The sequence below is a fragment of the Poecilia latipinna genome, unplaced genomic scaffold (assembly GCF_001443285.1).
Source record: "Poecilia latipinna isolate Pla-1442-1.1 unplaced genomic scaffold, P_latipinna-1.0 Scaffold1719, whole genome shotgun sequence".
Lineage (NCBI taxonomy): Eukaryota > Metazoa > Chordata > Actinopteri > Cyprinodontiformes > Poeciliidae > Poecilia > Poecilia latipinna.
In genome coordinates, this window is record NW_015114335.1 from 104,658 (window position 1) to 119,855 (window position 15,198).

The following is a 15,198-nucleotide window of genomic DNA, read 5'->3' on the forward strand; positions in this document are numbered from 1 at the left end:
TATTTGGTCAGTTTCCTAAAATAATGGATTAAGTCATTTTTTCCCCCCAAAAGATGATGGGGGGAGAGGGGGAGAGCAAAAAAACACATGGCAAAACATTACTTAGGCCATTATTCTAGAAAAATGACAATTTTAGTTATTGATTATTCCTCCAATTAATCAGATTTTAAAAACTGGCACATTCTTTAGACATAATTTAACCACCTGAGCCTTTTTTATACAATATTAGTTATATCTTAAAAAATTACTAACAAATAAGCAATTGATTTTGTTTTAATAAAACATTTTATTGTCTAAAATGCAATAAAATATTCCTGTAGCATACGCTTAATCATTCATAGCAAAGACTGTAGTTAAAAAAATACTTCTAGCATGATTAACTGATTAATAATTGGAATTGATGCTTATTAGTTGAAGCTAAAACTGTTACTTAAGGAGTTCTGGGTAGAAAAGATTCAGCAACAAAGATTGTATTAATCTTAAACATAAAATGTATATATTCTTATTTAATGTATATAATGATTATTTCAACTGATTAATCGCGAGTAATTCAGCCTTATTGCGCTTATGGGTCAGTACACTCCGGTGAACAATTAAAGAATTACTAAATTAGTTGACGCTTACTTCAATAATTGATTAATCGCAATTAATCACTTCAGCCCTAAATGCAGTTGCATGATGCAATAAAGAGGTTGAAAAGTGTCTAAGTATTTCAAACAAGAATATTTGGATGTCTTGGATAAGATTCTGACAGGATTTTTAAAAATGTAGCCTGTTTAAATTAAGTTCAGCCAGCCAAAAGGAAAAACGTCAACATAAAAAGAGACAACACAATCTGTTTAAATCAGTGTAATAATTTAGTGGGGTCAACAATTTGACATTAAATTAAATCAATGTGTCATGATTCTTTAAGCCCTTCCACTGCGGCGCTCCCTTAAGGCATGGCATGGTGTTCGGATCAGAGCGGTTCTGCTACGGTGCCGGTCCGGACGGTGGCCGGTCAGTTCCCAGGCTGCCGCCAAAGTCTCAAGCATAAGGGAGACACTTCTGGGGACTTCCCAGGCGGTCGTCAATGTCTTCGTCGGAGTGTAGCTGTGCAATCCTCTGCGTGGGACTCCTGAATCGATGCCCTCCGGTGTTGTGGGCGAGCCATCGGTGCATCCTCTGCTCCCGGAGAACTGCGTCTTGTCTGGACTTGCGAGGACAGCTCCGGGGCATTCGGGGAGCTTCCCAAACCTCTCTATCTTCTTTTCACCCACTTCATTTTTTAAAGTTTTTTCCCCTTTCCCTTCACCTCCTATTTTAGTTTTCGGCGTCCGTCACGTCGGATCATCTCCTCCCTCCGGTCGATTCAGGACGATTCCAGACTTCTTCCGAGTTTACACCCTCGAAAAACGAGAAAAAACACAGAGAAAGGAAAGTGCCAAAAGGAGCACACGTGAGCGAGTCGCCCACACCCACTGAAGCTCTCCGGGTGAGTCACTGCTACAGGGAGCATTTTGCTTCATTGGATCCAAGAAGGCCTCCAAAAAGAAAAGAAAAAATCACAGGAATTTCAACTCGGCCGGCCGTGAATTGTTTGTGCAAATGAACGCTGGAAGTCTCTGGTTTGAGGGGAGGTGAGGCGTGTCCGAGCTGGTGTGTGTCCTCCGTCCAGCTCTGTGGACGGGAGGTGGAAGCGTCAAATGAAAGGAGTTCAGTTGAAGAGGATGGAGTCCGGGTCTCTGTTGGCTATCTGTGCCATGTGTTTCAAGATGTCCTTTTTAGTGATGATCCCCAGCAGCCTCCTGATGACGAGACACAAAAAGATGGAGGTTAAGCTCGGACTTTTCAGACAAGAAAGTGGTTCATTGTGTTGTTTTTCTTTTTTTTTTATATCAGCTTCTGAAGGAAACATTCTAGAGAAAGAAACTGATCGTTTTCTTCTTATAGACACTAGAGAAGTCTAAAAATGGGATGTACAAGTGTGGAAGGACAGGAGGAAATTGGGATCAACCCTGACTGACCCGCCTTATACGCTTGAAGTATGTCATGGTATATTTTCTTGACCCGAGTTTCAAATTTAGGTCAACTAAAGGTTCAAATCTGCTTCAGCTGAAAGGAAGGAATAGCTTAGAGCAGGGTGCCACATTTATTTTAATTTTAGAACACGTCTTTAACGTACGGCAGAGGATTAGGGCTACTGGAAAAACAACAACAAAGGACTTAGACTTTTCTCAGATTGAAGTCAGAATTCTGACTTTATTCAAGCTTTTATCTTCATTTCAACCAACAAATAAACGGAGTGACTTACTTTCAATATTAGTTTCAAAGTAAAATTCTTATCTCTTTTTTCGCCAATGCAGATCAACTAAATTCCTCTGTACCCTCAAAAGTGGATCCACTCTGATCAAAGTCTGGGCCTCGTCCTGTTGGCCTCAGAGCAGAGCATCTAAAGCAGACGTGTGTGAATCCTACAGGGGCCCGTTGTGCCTGTCGACGGCCTGCCAGAGGCCGCGCGCGATGCCGGGAAGTACAACCGGACCGAACCCCTAAAACAGTTCATTTCAGAAGAAACGTTCCAGGGGAACCCCGAGAGGAGAACGCGTTTAAGACACTTCTGCTGATGATTGCTTTAGATCCAACAAAGACACTTCACTTAAAGAGGCATGAAGAAACTTTAAACTGCAACCCCGTGGGAAATGTCAAAGGGACTTTTTACTAAAAAGATTGATTGTGAAAGACTGTGCGCTTACTTTTCAATCCCCTCGAAACTGTAAAACAGAACAAGAAACTGCCGTTTCACACCAACACTCACAAAGAAACTGTTTAGATTAAGACTTTGAAGTTGAAACTCTCCCGGCCGCAGCCTGCGTCGGTGGTGGCATTCCTCCTGAATGAACACAATGTGCCAAAGACAGAAAATAACAAAGGAAGACCACAACATGTGTATGTAGAAGTTGTTTGGCGGTGAAATCGTGAGAATACACACAGACTTCCACTTCCAAACCACCCTGAAAGCCGAGATTCAACAAATCAGAGAGAGAAAGAAAGAGTTGAGGTCCGTTTGTCTGATTCCAAGAGAACAATATTAGACTTGTATAAAGTCTGACACGCAGCTGTACTGTGGGTGACGTGTTCAGGTTAGTGGGCCTCGGTGGAGAATGGAGTGGAAATGATTTCAGACAAAGTGAGGTAACTTTTACAATTAGCTGAGCAGCAGACTGAGTCCACTTTCTGGCTCTCTGAACAGAAATGTATCCCGATTTTCCAGCACACAGAAGAAAATCCCCACTCAGGTGTTTGTCGTACGCTCTCACAGGAGAACTAACTTGGCTAAAAATTCTGTAGGAGTCCAACAATGAGATCTCAAGCTTTCATCTGTTGCTGGAAAGTTCTAGAAAAACCAAAAATGTCAACTTTTTTTGTCCGTTTACATTGTAAAAGCCATTCAACCCATCCGTACCGCACCATTCATTCGGTCGTAGGTCTATAACTCCAACTGGTACAGCGTTTTAACACAACTGCTCAAACATTGCATCAATAATTATAACATTACTTAATCTCATGAGACATTATGCACACGCTCAGTCTACACCGAGGAAGATTCACTCACCTATGCATTTTTGAGAGTGACTAAAACTCAATGGCATGACCAGTTTTCGGATTACGTCAGATAATTATTTGAGTACTTGTGGACGCTAAAAAGGCCGTTTGATTTTTAAGCCTGAACAGCTAGCTTAAATTGTAAAAGTAAAAAGAAAGTGACGTCACAGTAAAGCAATGTACAAATTCCTGACAGAAGAAAACTGAATTTTAACCCATTGTACGTGTAATATTCAGGAAGGGAGGACACAACACTTCAAAGGTGTGACAAGTTTTAAAGTTCCAATAAATTGCCTTATTTTTGTCATGTTTGGCCCTCTGTAACGTGTTTTTGAATCTGCTAGCATTTAAATGGCAAAATGGTTAAGTGTGTGACAGCAGCTCTATTCTCAACTCTTTCATTTATTTTCTTTTACCTTTCTTACCATCGTCTTGGCATCTGGCAGATTTTTGAAAAGCAAAAGTTCACATTTTTCCTCCAGCTTTTAGAACCTTCTGGACTACTGAATACAAAACATTTAAAAGCTGGGCTTTATTATATGTAGGTTCCGCAAATCACAAGCCACCCAACGCTGAAGCTGGCTTCTGATTAGACAGTGCGCTATGTCACTGAACTCACCATTTTGACATCTGGTACAGTTCAAAATCCACCTCTTTCAAAGGTGGCTTGAATTATGCTACATTGAACACAGACTCTTTAAAAGCTTTGTTTGTGATCTGTGTTTGTAAAATGTAAAAATAAAAACTTCCACTTCTATGTTTGGCCTCTCAACCAGGCCCAGATTAAAAACCCAAGGTCCATCTTGAAAAACCCCCAATCTAAGAGTGAGGAACTCAATAAAATTTGCAATAGCCTATTTTCAATAAAAGCTAGACTTATCTTAAGACCTTTTTCTTTAAACATCCCTCTCTCCATGGGTGTGTGTTATACAACACAAGAAAATCATACCCGTTATGTGTGACCAGACACTGGCGGAGCCCCAGTTTCCTGAAAATATCCACGGTGATGTCCATGGGTGTGTGGTCCGTGACGGTGAAGGGGCTCAGGTCCACGATGCCTCGGAGGCGGAGGGGAGGGGGCGCTTCGGGCGGCTGGGCAGGGCAGTGCTCTGTGAAGACCACTAGGGAGGCGCTGACGATGCCGTCCTGACGCTTCCGGGCGTTATCTGGCAGGAGACGCAGAGCGGAAGAAAACTAGATGAAGAACTCATCGGCATTCCAGACCAAACGTTTTACAATTCAACCAGCAAAATAAACAGTTTCAGAGGCTAAAAACTACGACAAATATCTGCGAAGGTATACAAGAATTGCTCAGAAGCCTTTTAAACCAGGACTTAATGACAGTAAATGACAATCCTCACAATCACATAAAATGGCACAATTTGAATATTTATGTAAATTAATGTTTGTATTCAGTCGCAATCCGAACCTATTGATATGAGCAGGTCTCTTCTGAGCACAAATCCCACCAGCCTTTGGGATTCCTGCGAGACGACCACAGGGAAGCCGCTGTAGTGAGTGCTCTCTACTAACGTCTACGAAAACAACAAAAAAACACGTTAGGAGTTATTGTGTGGAAAACAAGACATCATTCAAACATACCGTACCTCCACCTCCCCTATAGTCATGGAGTCCTGAGTGAGCACAGCCAGAGCAGGGTCCCCCCTCCTCGGCCTCATCACGTCCACCGCCAGGCTGCTGTGCTCAAACTCTTCCTTCGGCTCCAGGAACGGGTAACCGTTCAGCCGTATGTGAGCCTGCAGATACAAAATGAGTGAATCTCTCAGCTTTAGCTGGATTAGACATACAGGAATAGACGTGGCAGGAAAAAGGAATAAATGCAAATGCACCAGAAGAAAAGCAGAACGAGCACAAGCAGAGTCACTCGTTCACACCTTTTGATCAGATCGTTAACTGGAGATGAGGGCTAAAGAAAACACAAAAATCAAGTTTTTGTTTGCAGACACTTCACCTCATAAATTCCCTCTCTTCCAAAGGCGTCTGCCACCCATTTGCTGGTCATGGTTGCGGCCATGAGGGGAACGATGTACTCCAACCCGCCGGTCAGCTCAAACATGATGACCACGAGCGACACCGTCATTCTGGTCACGCCGCCTGCAACGGGACACGGGTCGGAACAACGTTAGACTTCGCCGACACAAAACACCACCAGCCACCTGATTGCTGCAGCTTCAGGAAAAAAACAGAAATGATTGCAGTTGCATCGAGGTAAACGGCTTCAGCCTGAATCCAATTACATGTCTCTTTGTAGCCTCGTCCTTCTGACAACAGCTGGACGGGAGATTTATGCCGAGGGTCCGGCAACCATTTTTGAGGAATGAAAACGAGCTCGTTAAGATGTCAGAAATGCAACAGATAATACCGCTCTCTGATGTTTACACCAGCCAATAAGTCAACGATGCCTTTTGTCCGGCCTGTCAAACATGAATAGAATTTATTTAATTACACACACTGGCTCGTGTTTCTTTAGTTTTAAGCTTGATAGAAACTTAAGTAAATACTTAAACGCAACTATGTTAAAAAAAATGCTTGCAGCACAGACACACAAGAAAAAAGGAAACAGCAGAAGCAGAGCTGATCATCATAACATTCAGTTTCTTTGTGTACCTTGTGATTAAATATTCAGATCCGAGATTATTTACCATTTAAATCACTCTGTTCTGTGAAGGGAAGCAAATATCGGATGTTTTTTTTTTATCTAAATAAGGGTAAACTCTAGCAGGCAGTATTTAAAGGATCAAATTTACATTAAGTAATAAGAATAAAACAAAAATCTGTCTCTGTAACAAGTTTAAATATAGAAGAACAATGTTTACCAATATTTATTTTCCATAAAAAGGAGCACACTTAATTTTCTGCTTTTTTCCAGTCCGACAACCCTCAATAAAAGGTCACTAATGTTACAAAGTTTTACAAAAATGAGAAGAAGAAAATAATTTTAGCACATGGAGAATAAACATTTGAAATATTTTAATTTCTTTCAATTACTAACCCTGCCCCCAACTTCTCCAATTTAAAAAACAAAGTTAGGCATCATCCCTCGTTGAAGAAACGTCAGTGGTTAACAATTTATACACACAAACTAAAAATACTTGACATTTGTTCTACCTATATCTATATCATCCCATCGCTGTTTTTTTTTTTTTTTTAAGTTTCTAAAAACATTTCCAGGAAGGACTGAACACACAATCTTAACCAGTTGAGCATGTTCGAGCTCTACATTCTCAGAATACCACCACACAGAGACTAAAGCTGTCTTTATCGAACGGCCAAGCAGCTGCCTGCTTTTCATCAACTCCGAGCTGCTTCCGGACTTTCAGAGGAAACCGCCAAACATGACATTTGTGAAACCCCCCGTCACAAGCTAGATCTCCTGAATGTCTCATGTAAAGTGCCAGAGATAACGCTGAGCTGCATAAATAGACTGAACTGGGCTGAAACAGCAAAAATCCAGAGAAGACGAAGCCCCACCTAAACAAGCAGCGGCCCCGACCATTGCGTAAAGGCCCGGTGTGATGCAGTCGGCTCCTGGGGAGCACCACCCTCTAAAGATGAGCCAGTCGTGGTTGTAGTAGGCCAGCTGCTCCATGCCCACGCCCAGCAGTCTGCCAGCAATCGCTCCCACAGCCATGCTGGGGATGAAGAGGCCAGAGGGAACCTGGGTGGTGATGGAAGAGAGTCAGGAGGCTTTAAGAATGCAGTTTTCCACCAGAGCAGAGTTTTAAAAAAAAGCAAAGTGAGAAGGTGCCTAAATTTAGGGTGTTTTCACACTTCATAGTCCGGTGGACTTGGTTTCATTTGGAACCAAAATCGTAACATTTGTGTCAAACGAACCAAAACATTTGATAAACCCGTTTCTTCCCTCGCCTGTGGTGGCGCTGCATCAGGAACCACAGAAGAAAACAACATGAAAACCTCTGAAGAAGACATGAGCAACTTACCACTTCGCAAAAGGTAAACAAAAATAGAGTAGCGTCAGATTTTAATGGTTGTAGGATTTCCCTTTTGTCTTTGGTAAATGACCACGAGTCATTTCTCCAGCTAGCGCTGTGAACACAGATGCATTTGTTTTGGTTGTATTTACACAGGATGTTCTGAGCTATAGAGTCAAGAGTCTCTGGTCCACGTCAACTGAACTGGGACATATATATTTAGATAGACCAGAGCTTGCATTCTTGGTCCTCAACAGATTTTGATTGCACATTCACACCAAACAGGTCTGGTATGAATCCACCCTAAATCTAATTTGTGAAAGTTTAATTTAAAAGTTACATTTAAGGGTGAATTCACACCAGCCATGTTTGGTCCACTTTAACTGAACTTTAGTTCATTTGGCTAGAAAGTCTGGTTCACTTGGGGAGGTGTGAATATGCAGTCGTACTCTGGTCCACCTAAAAACTTTGGTGTTCACTGTTTGGTGGACGTGAACTCAAGTGCGGTTCTAATGCATATATGTGTATGTCAAGTGAACCAGAGACCACTCCAAAAGCAGTAAGCGGACTATAGAGCATGGTATTCTGGGTAAATGCCAACAAAACAAACACAAGAGTCCATCGTTAATAGGAGAAATGGCTTTTGGTCTTTTGCCAAAGACAAAAGACAAATCCTACAACCTCTTAAGATCTGACACTACACCATTTTTGTTTGCACTTTGTGAAGAAGGATTTTGTGCTCATGTCTTATTCAGAGGTTTTATTTGTTGTTTCCTTCAGTGGTTCTTGGTGCAGCGCCACCACAGGCGAGAAGATGATCAGATTTTTTAAAAGATTTGAATAGTTTTGACACAGTGCAGTGTGAAAATGTAACAAATGTTGCAATTTCAGTGTCCAATCAAACCTGACTCAGTTGTGAAAACACTCTAGCACACATAAAACTCTTTTTACAAACATAAAACATTTACAAGGAAAGAAAAGAATCTTGTATTTCAGACATTTTTCCATTTCTACTGAAAAAAGTTCATGATGAATGAAAGGGAAGTACGTCTTTAAAATGTGGCTGCAGTTTCGTATAGTGAACACAGTTGTAGCTGTGGTTTCCTCACATGCTTAGCAATCCCACAGAGTCCACAGGGGGGGGAAAAACACCACGAGTTCAAAGCGGAGCGATGACGATTTAACAAGCAGCTAAGTACAAACGGCGATATAAAACGTCTACAAAGCACCTCTCCAGAAAGCGAGAGCTCACGTGTGTCCTGAACTGACCTTCATGCCAAAAGTGATCACAGTGATCAGCATCTTGAAGATGAGGGCCAGGGCCAGCTGCCACAGAGCCGTGTAGAGGCCTGCCCCTGCTGGCCGGTCAGCCAGGCTGTTATCGACGCCCGTTTCTGATGTGTTGACCGGCTGGAAGTGGAAAAAAAAAAGATGTATTATCCATAACTTAACTTGTCTTACTGAGACAAAGAGCCACCTGCTGACCTGTTTGTAGCCACACAGCTGAGAGGAGTCCAACAGGGAGCAGTCATTGAAAAGCTCGGATATGAGCTCGGCTCCACTCATTCTGGTGTAACTGTTGGGGAAGGCGATCAGGGCGGTTACCGCAGTGACCAGCAGCACCTCGATGACCGGGTAGTGCCCGAGCCGAGTGGTTTTCCCTGCAGGACGAGCACGGACAAGCCGATTAGTACACACACACATAAACAAAACACAAAGAGTAAAAAGGTCACAACAGGCAGCACTCACGCATCCTGCACCATGCGATGTTGGCCTTGATGAACAGCGCCCCCCAGAGGCCGCCGAATATCCCCAGCAGGATGAAAGGTGCCAGCTCCAACAGGTGCCACGGGGCGTGGAACTCCACGTAAAACAGCACCAGGCGGCTGTTTCCGAACGGGTTGATGGAGCGCAGCGTGAAGGCCGCCACCAGGGCGGCGAAGAACGAACGCCACAGGGTTTTCAGGGGGAAGTAATAACTCACCTGGGGGGGGGGATCAAGAAGTAAGTAAAAGGTTGGGTTATTTGCCTATATATGCGCAAAGGATTATTAAAAATATTGATTCAATGGGAGAAGCTGTAAAAATACTACAGTGGCTTGAAACTGCATTCAAACCTCCCAATGTTTGTCACATTTTGATGCATTACATTGTATTAAACTTGGATTTTATGTTATAAACCAACTTAAAGCAGTGCTAAATGTCCAGTTTTACTTCTCAATGTCACATAGTACTGTGCATGCTGGTGAAAAATAATTGTTTTTCTCTCTTCTTTACAAGAATATCTTCTTCCACATGTTTTGTATCGTTTTCTTTCTCCTTTACTTCTTAATTACGAACTTTTATGTTGTTTTGTCACATAAAGACTGAAGTTTGTGATTGCAAAATGAGACAGTGTTAGAGCATATGAATATTTTTGCAAGCCACTGTACACTTATTTTCAGTTTAAATGCCTACTAGTACACAGAAAACATCTTTAGAAAATAAACAAGATTAACAAATGAGTTCAATTTTGAAGCAGATCTGAAATAACGCACTCCCCTCCCTACATCATAATTTGTTCCTGTCATTGAACATTTTGTTCTTTAATAACCAAGAGCTGCCAAGAACACAATGACCCTCCGAACTATTGCAGCAAGCGTTTATTCCCGGTTTATCACGTCTTAATTAGCTGCCAGCGTGCGTTCGCTCCAGTACAAAGTCACACGGCTGGGAGAGAACAAACAAGGAGGGAAAGCCAGACGCGACTAATTCAAGTCATCTGTGTCATCTGGTGCCGATAACTCTACTGGCTCCGTAGCAGGACAGAGAAACAGGTATGCACACTGCAGCTCATTGTTTATTTCTCAACTTCCTACCCACCTCCTCCAGACTGAACAGGACTCCCCCTATGGGAGCGCCGAAAGCCACGGACACTCCGACTGCGGCTGCCGCCGACAGAACCTGCAGGAAGAGGGGGAAAAAAAACGGAGAGCGTTTCAGAACAACAGATCCATCCGAACCAGAAGCACTGGGAAAACATCTGCTGACCAGGATCAGATGATGTTTACGACTCGCTGCTCAGAAAGACTGAATCGGAGGAAACGTCACAACCGAGACGCAACGACAACACTCTTCAGTGTGGACGTTGTTACTGAGGGAAGATGTGTCAAACTAGGATATTTCCAGTATCAATAAAGTGTTTGAAATAGAAAGTGAAATGTCTGAAGATTCTGAACTATTGCAAGTCATTGGGGAGATATTTAGCTATACTTAGCCTTCAGCTAATCAAGATAAAGGCTAAATATTACTGTGTGATAGTGACTGTTCTCAGCCTTTAATCCTAATATAAATAATTAATTCCTGATCAGCCACAACAGAAAGGCTTCAGATGCACTTTTATAGTTAAAATAAAGTCTGAAAGTTTAAGAAAAACAAATATACATATATAAATTGCAGATTTTTCTTCACAAATGATCAGAAATACATTTCATATCTTATCTTACGGTGCACAAAAATAAAAATTTGTTTTCTTTTATCTATCTGAAGAAGTAAACAAGATATTCTGTAGTTATGTTCAGCTGGTTTTTATCTAAAATGTTGATGTGATTGCAGATTGATTGCTTTTTAGAGAAAATGATTTGTTTTTACTCTCAAAATGTAGTCTTTACGTTTTAACTTTAAATGTAGTTACATGGTTGGAGACGCTGCCAAGAAAACAGCTTCAGTTTTCTTAAACTTCAGTCTACCCTGAACAATCGCTTGGTGATGTCCAACAACAAAAAAAGAAAATAAACCATCATTCCATCAGCAAACACAGCAGCCCACCTCTCGCCGTTTGGCCTCGTTTTTGCGGTATTTGGTGAACAGATGGCAGAGTATGTTGGCACAGCAGCAGGCTACGTGAACCAGAGGTCCCTCCTTCCCCAAGCTGAGGCCGGAGGAGACGGCTAAGACCAGAGTGATGGTCTTTATGATCAAGGTCCACTTCCCCAGGTAGCCACGAATGATGAACCCACTGAGGATTGTTTTAATCTGAAAACGACAGGGAGAGAGAGGAGGAGGGGTGTGAACGGACAGGTTTTCCATTCCAAAGACGACGACATGTTTAGACTTTGGTGAGGAATCGCTTCAGACGTGTGTCTGCTCTCTCTCTCAGAGTTAAAAACCCTAAAAAAAAAAAAGGGGGGGGGGGGGAAGGAGGAGAATAAGTTCCCTTTTTTTGTTTTGAGAATATTTTCTTTCAAATAAGACATTAATCTCCTGACCGCGGGCCTCCTGACCAGAGTCTGACCTGCGAGAGATTACAGTCAGAGGAGAAAACGATCCGAGTACGTGAAACTAGCCGCAGCGAGAGGCCGACAGCTTCGTTTGGGTTTTTTATTCCGAGATGGATCAATCAGTGAGACTTTTGGGACCACACAGAACAGTTTAAAAAAAAAGAAAAAGAAAAGCCTTTATCTGTTCACTTCTTTAGAAATAAAAAGTGGAAACAGAAGATTAAGTGCTGGAAGAGGGACGAGGGAGGGTTTAATAAACAGTCCATGCTTTTAATTCTTGGGTTTTACATAACAAGGCATAAGAGAAACAATCTGATCTTTATCAGGTTCTAAAATTACTTGATTACTTTTTAACCATCAGTATGACCACCTCTGTAGAAGTTTACTGGTTTGACACTTAAAATTGTGTAACAACAGAATCCCAAGAGAGAAAGTCAGAAGCAATGACTTTAGACTTTAGAGAACCAAATTGCCATTTTGGTTTGTGGCCTTTATCTGGGACAATACAAAAGATTATCCGTCATCATCCGATTAATCAATTAATCATCAGAATAATCTCTAGAATAATCACTTACTAAAATAATGGCCTTAAAACACAGCAGCATTTTTAGCTAAATCCTTACACTTACTACTAGGCATGGTGGTGGAGGGGTAATGATGTGGGCTTAAAAGACTCCAGGCATTGCAAAGGTCCAAATCTCAATCTGTAGTTGCCGAAACAAACATCAAGAAAGCAATGTTGTAAAGAAAAGTGAGTCAAACTCCCTTAAAGAGGGAAGACACTAAAAATCATACAGAGTCACCAGAGTGCACTGGATTTAAACACATTTAAAAACTGGTGAAGACTAGATTTTTTTCTAGAACTGAAAGAGAAAAAAGAAAATCAAATTCTGCTATTTAGTATATAAAAATAATGTTGGTTCTCCCATTTGATCTAAAACAGGAAAAGTTTAGTCTGATTTAATGTCAGACACTGAGAGAAAAAGGGTTTGTTCTTTTTTTGTGACGTATGTAGACATGTGGCTGTAACTGTAGGAGAAATCCAGTCAGTGACGGAAGAAAGTATAGACATAAAACAGATTGGTGTAACACAACATGAGGTCCACTTTTACCTCTGGTATTCCTGATCCACAGGCATACGGAGCGAAGGCCCTGACCAGCGTCACGGCCAGGAATGAGAAGAGCAGAGCCCAAAATATGTACATCAGGTAGTTCACTATGTAGGCAAACGGGCCCTGAAAACACAACAAGCACATTTATTAACTTTAATACTGAAGTAAATGTAAATATAAATCCAGTCAGAGAAAAAAAAAAAAAAAAAAAGTCTAACGATGACATGTTGCAGCCAGTAGATGGAACCCAAGCGTCATTATCACTTATGTTGCTGTCCAAGTTGCTGAGATTCTCATTAGGACATAAAAACATGCAGCTTTCGAAGACTGGTTGTGACAATAAGGTAGAAAAAAAGGTTCTCAAGCTCTTTATGTCATATTTCAACACAATTAGAATCAAGATGTTCACATCTATGTCCGTTTAGAGCAGAACTCAAAGATGTTCCTAAAAAAAACCCAAACATATTCAGCTGCTTGATAACAGTTGTTTTACGAACAAACGAGGGAAGTGCTTCAGTTTTTGTCGATTATTGAACTTTTAGAATTTGCAGCAGCTGCAGCGTGCTACACCAAAGGGAAAATAATGGTGATTAACGGGTGTGAAAAACAACTTAAACTCATTTATATTCTGCTTTTTCTCGTTCTTTTTAACTCTACCAGCAGTCCCGTTGCCATGACAACCGACTGACAACAGCTCCACGCACCCACAGAGCAGCGATTATGTTCAAGAGTATCATGAATGGACATCAAAAATACACATTTTCCACACAAAAAAGGGTACGTAAAAACACCAAAACAAAGTATGCAGTCAGTCCGTTACAGTTTCAAGTTTTCAGGCCTGATGTTTTTTTTTTTTCCTTGCAACAGTTAAGAAGTCACAGTCTGAACACAGCGGTCATTGATTGGCTCGTTTAAACACCTGGTCTACTGATGATCTGTCAGAAAATGGGTGTGTGGATCACCTTTTTTTTTTTTTTTTTTAATTAACCAAAAAAATTGAATTCCACAGCACATCTACATGTTAAGTTGTCATAGTCAAGCTAGCATAACTAACCACTTCCTCACTTTTTTTTAATTCACACTGATCTGTGAAATATGATACTCTGGGAGTGTTATCTTGCTGCTTTAGTGTTGAAAATTAATAGTGAAACATTGTGCCCCTATTTTCAGATTCTTTGTGTGATGGTACCACCATCGATACTCCCTACTCAATGGCACATGTGTGGCGCACAATAAGTTACGTGATGTCCAATCCAGTAATATTTATCAATACGTGTGACCCTTTGGAACTACCTGAGCCGTTCCTGCTATGAGTTCAGCCCAGCTCTTCCACTGCGGACAGCGGTCCCTCTCCTGGAAAGTCGTCTCGTTGGACGTCCAGCAGCAGTGCTCGTGGTTGAACCAGAAGCCGATGAGACACACCCCTTCTTTCAGGTCCGTCATCCAGTGAGCTGCGATGTCGATACCACCAGCGAGAGAACCTGCGGGTCAGAACGCTATTTGAACAAAGGCTATTTGTGGTTGAGCGCACAATATTTTTCCAGGTTGTGTTCTGAGTTGTGTTCCAATTTAAGTGTATGAGCATCCTCAACTGTTTTCCAAGCCAACATGGTGTGCATTGACAAAGTAATTATACCCCCAGTGAGGACAGCGAGCAAGAAGATGTGCTGAGATGTAGTTTTCCCTCACACACAATGATTTGCATGTAGGGAAAACAGTTACATTTACATAATCAAACTGTCTAATCTGAACAATGAATCTTCCTCGAGGCGACATGGTAGTCCTGGTTTTGACTCCTGGTTATTCTGCCCACAGGTTCTCCCAGCCTGAGTTGATGATCTAATGGCTGCTTCTCTGAATAATACCCTCGTTGCCTGATCTGTCGGTATAGATGGTCGGTGCATCCGGGTTAGGAGTTGTGTTAAATTCAGACATTTAAAAAAAGGAAAAAGAAGTTTGAGCTTTAAGTTTCTCCCCTGCTTTATCCATAAAAATGATGTACTACTTTGTGTAGTTCTTTTATATAATAGCAGAAAAACACTCTTAACTTTGCTGCTGTTATGTTACAAAAAGTGTAAACTCTTCAGCAAAGTGCTTGGCCTGCTTTCCCTGAGACCTAAGCCAAGTTTCCTGCTGGGCTTCCGGTCAATCTGCAGAATAATCATTTTCTTTAAAAAAAAAAAAAAAAAAAGTCACCTTGCCTGTTTTCAGCGCTGTCCCAGTTCTATTTTGTGACTCTACACCTGCAGTTTTTCACCTTGTGGAAAATCAAAACTCAACTGTTGCAGGT

The 15,198-nt window shown here is 41.6% G+C and overlaps 1 protein-coding gene across 3 annotated transcripts in view; it reads right to left on the reverse strand.

The window, feature by feature from the left end:
- Positions 1-834: 834 nt before the first annotated feature.
- Positions 835-15,198, reverse strand: part of LOC106964784 (H(+)/Cl(-) exchange transporter 5-like) — a 34,392-nt gene continuing 20,028 nt past the window's right edge. For 2 of the 3 annotated variants that reach the window (XM_015060480.1, XM_015060481.1), the window contains 13 exons: positions 14,202-14,389; positions 12,909-13,031; positions 11,345-11,551; positions 10,400-10,480; positions 9,288-9,522; positions 9,024-9,199; positions 8,808-8,948; positions 7,078-7,264; positions 5,558-5,700; positions 5,193-5,342; positions 5,015-5,120; positions 4,535-4,751; positions 1,697-1,787 (listed from right to left, as the gene is read on the reverse strand). In XM_015060480.1, the coding sequence (XP_014915966.1) occupies positions 1,697-1,787; positions 4,535-4,751; positions 5,015-5,120; positions 5,193-5,342; positions 5,558-5,700; positions 7,078-7,264; positions 8,808-8,948; positions 9,024-9,199; positions 9,288-9,522; positions 10,400-10,480; positions 11,345-11,551; positions 12,909-13,031; positions 14,202-14,389 (2,045 nt within the window). Of the gene's footprint in view, positions 1,788-4,534; positions 4,752-5,014; positions 5,121-5,192; positions 5,343-5,557; positions 5,701-7,077; positions 7,265-8,807; positions 8,949-9,023; positions 9,200-9,287; positions 9,523-10,399; positions 10,481-11,344; positions 11,552-12,908; positions 13,032-14,201; positions 14,390-15,198 lie in introns of all 3 variants that reach the window. The other variant, XM_015060479.1, reaches the window with a different exon arrangement.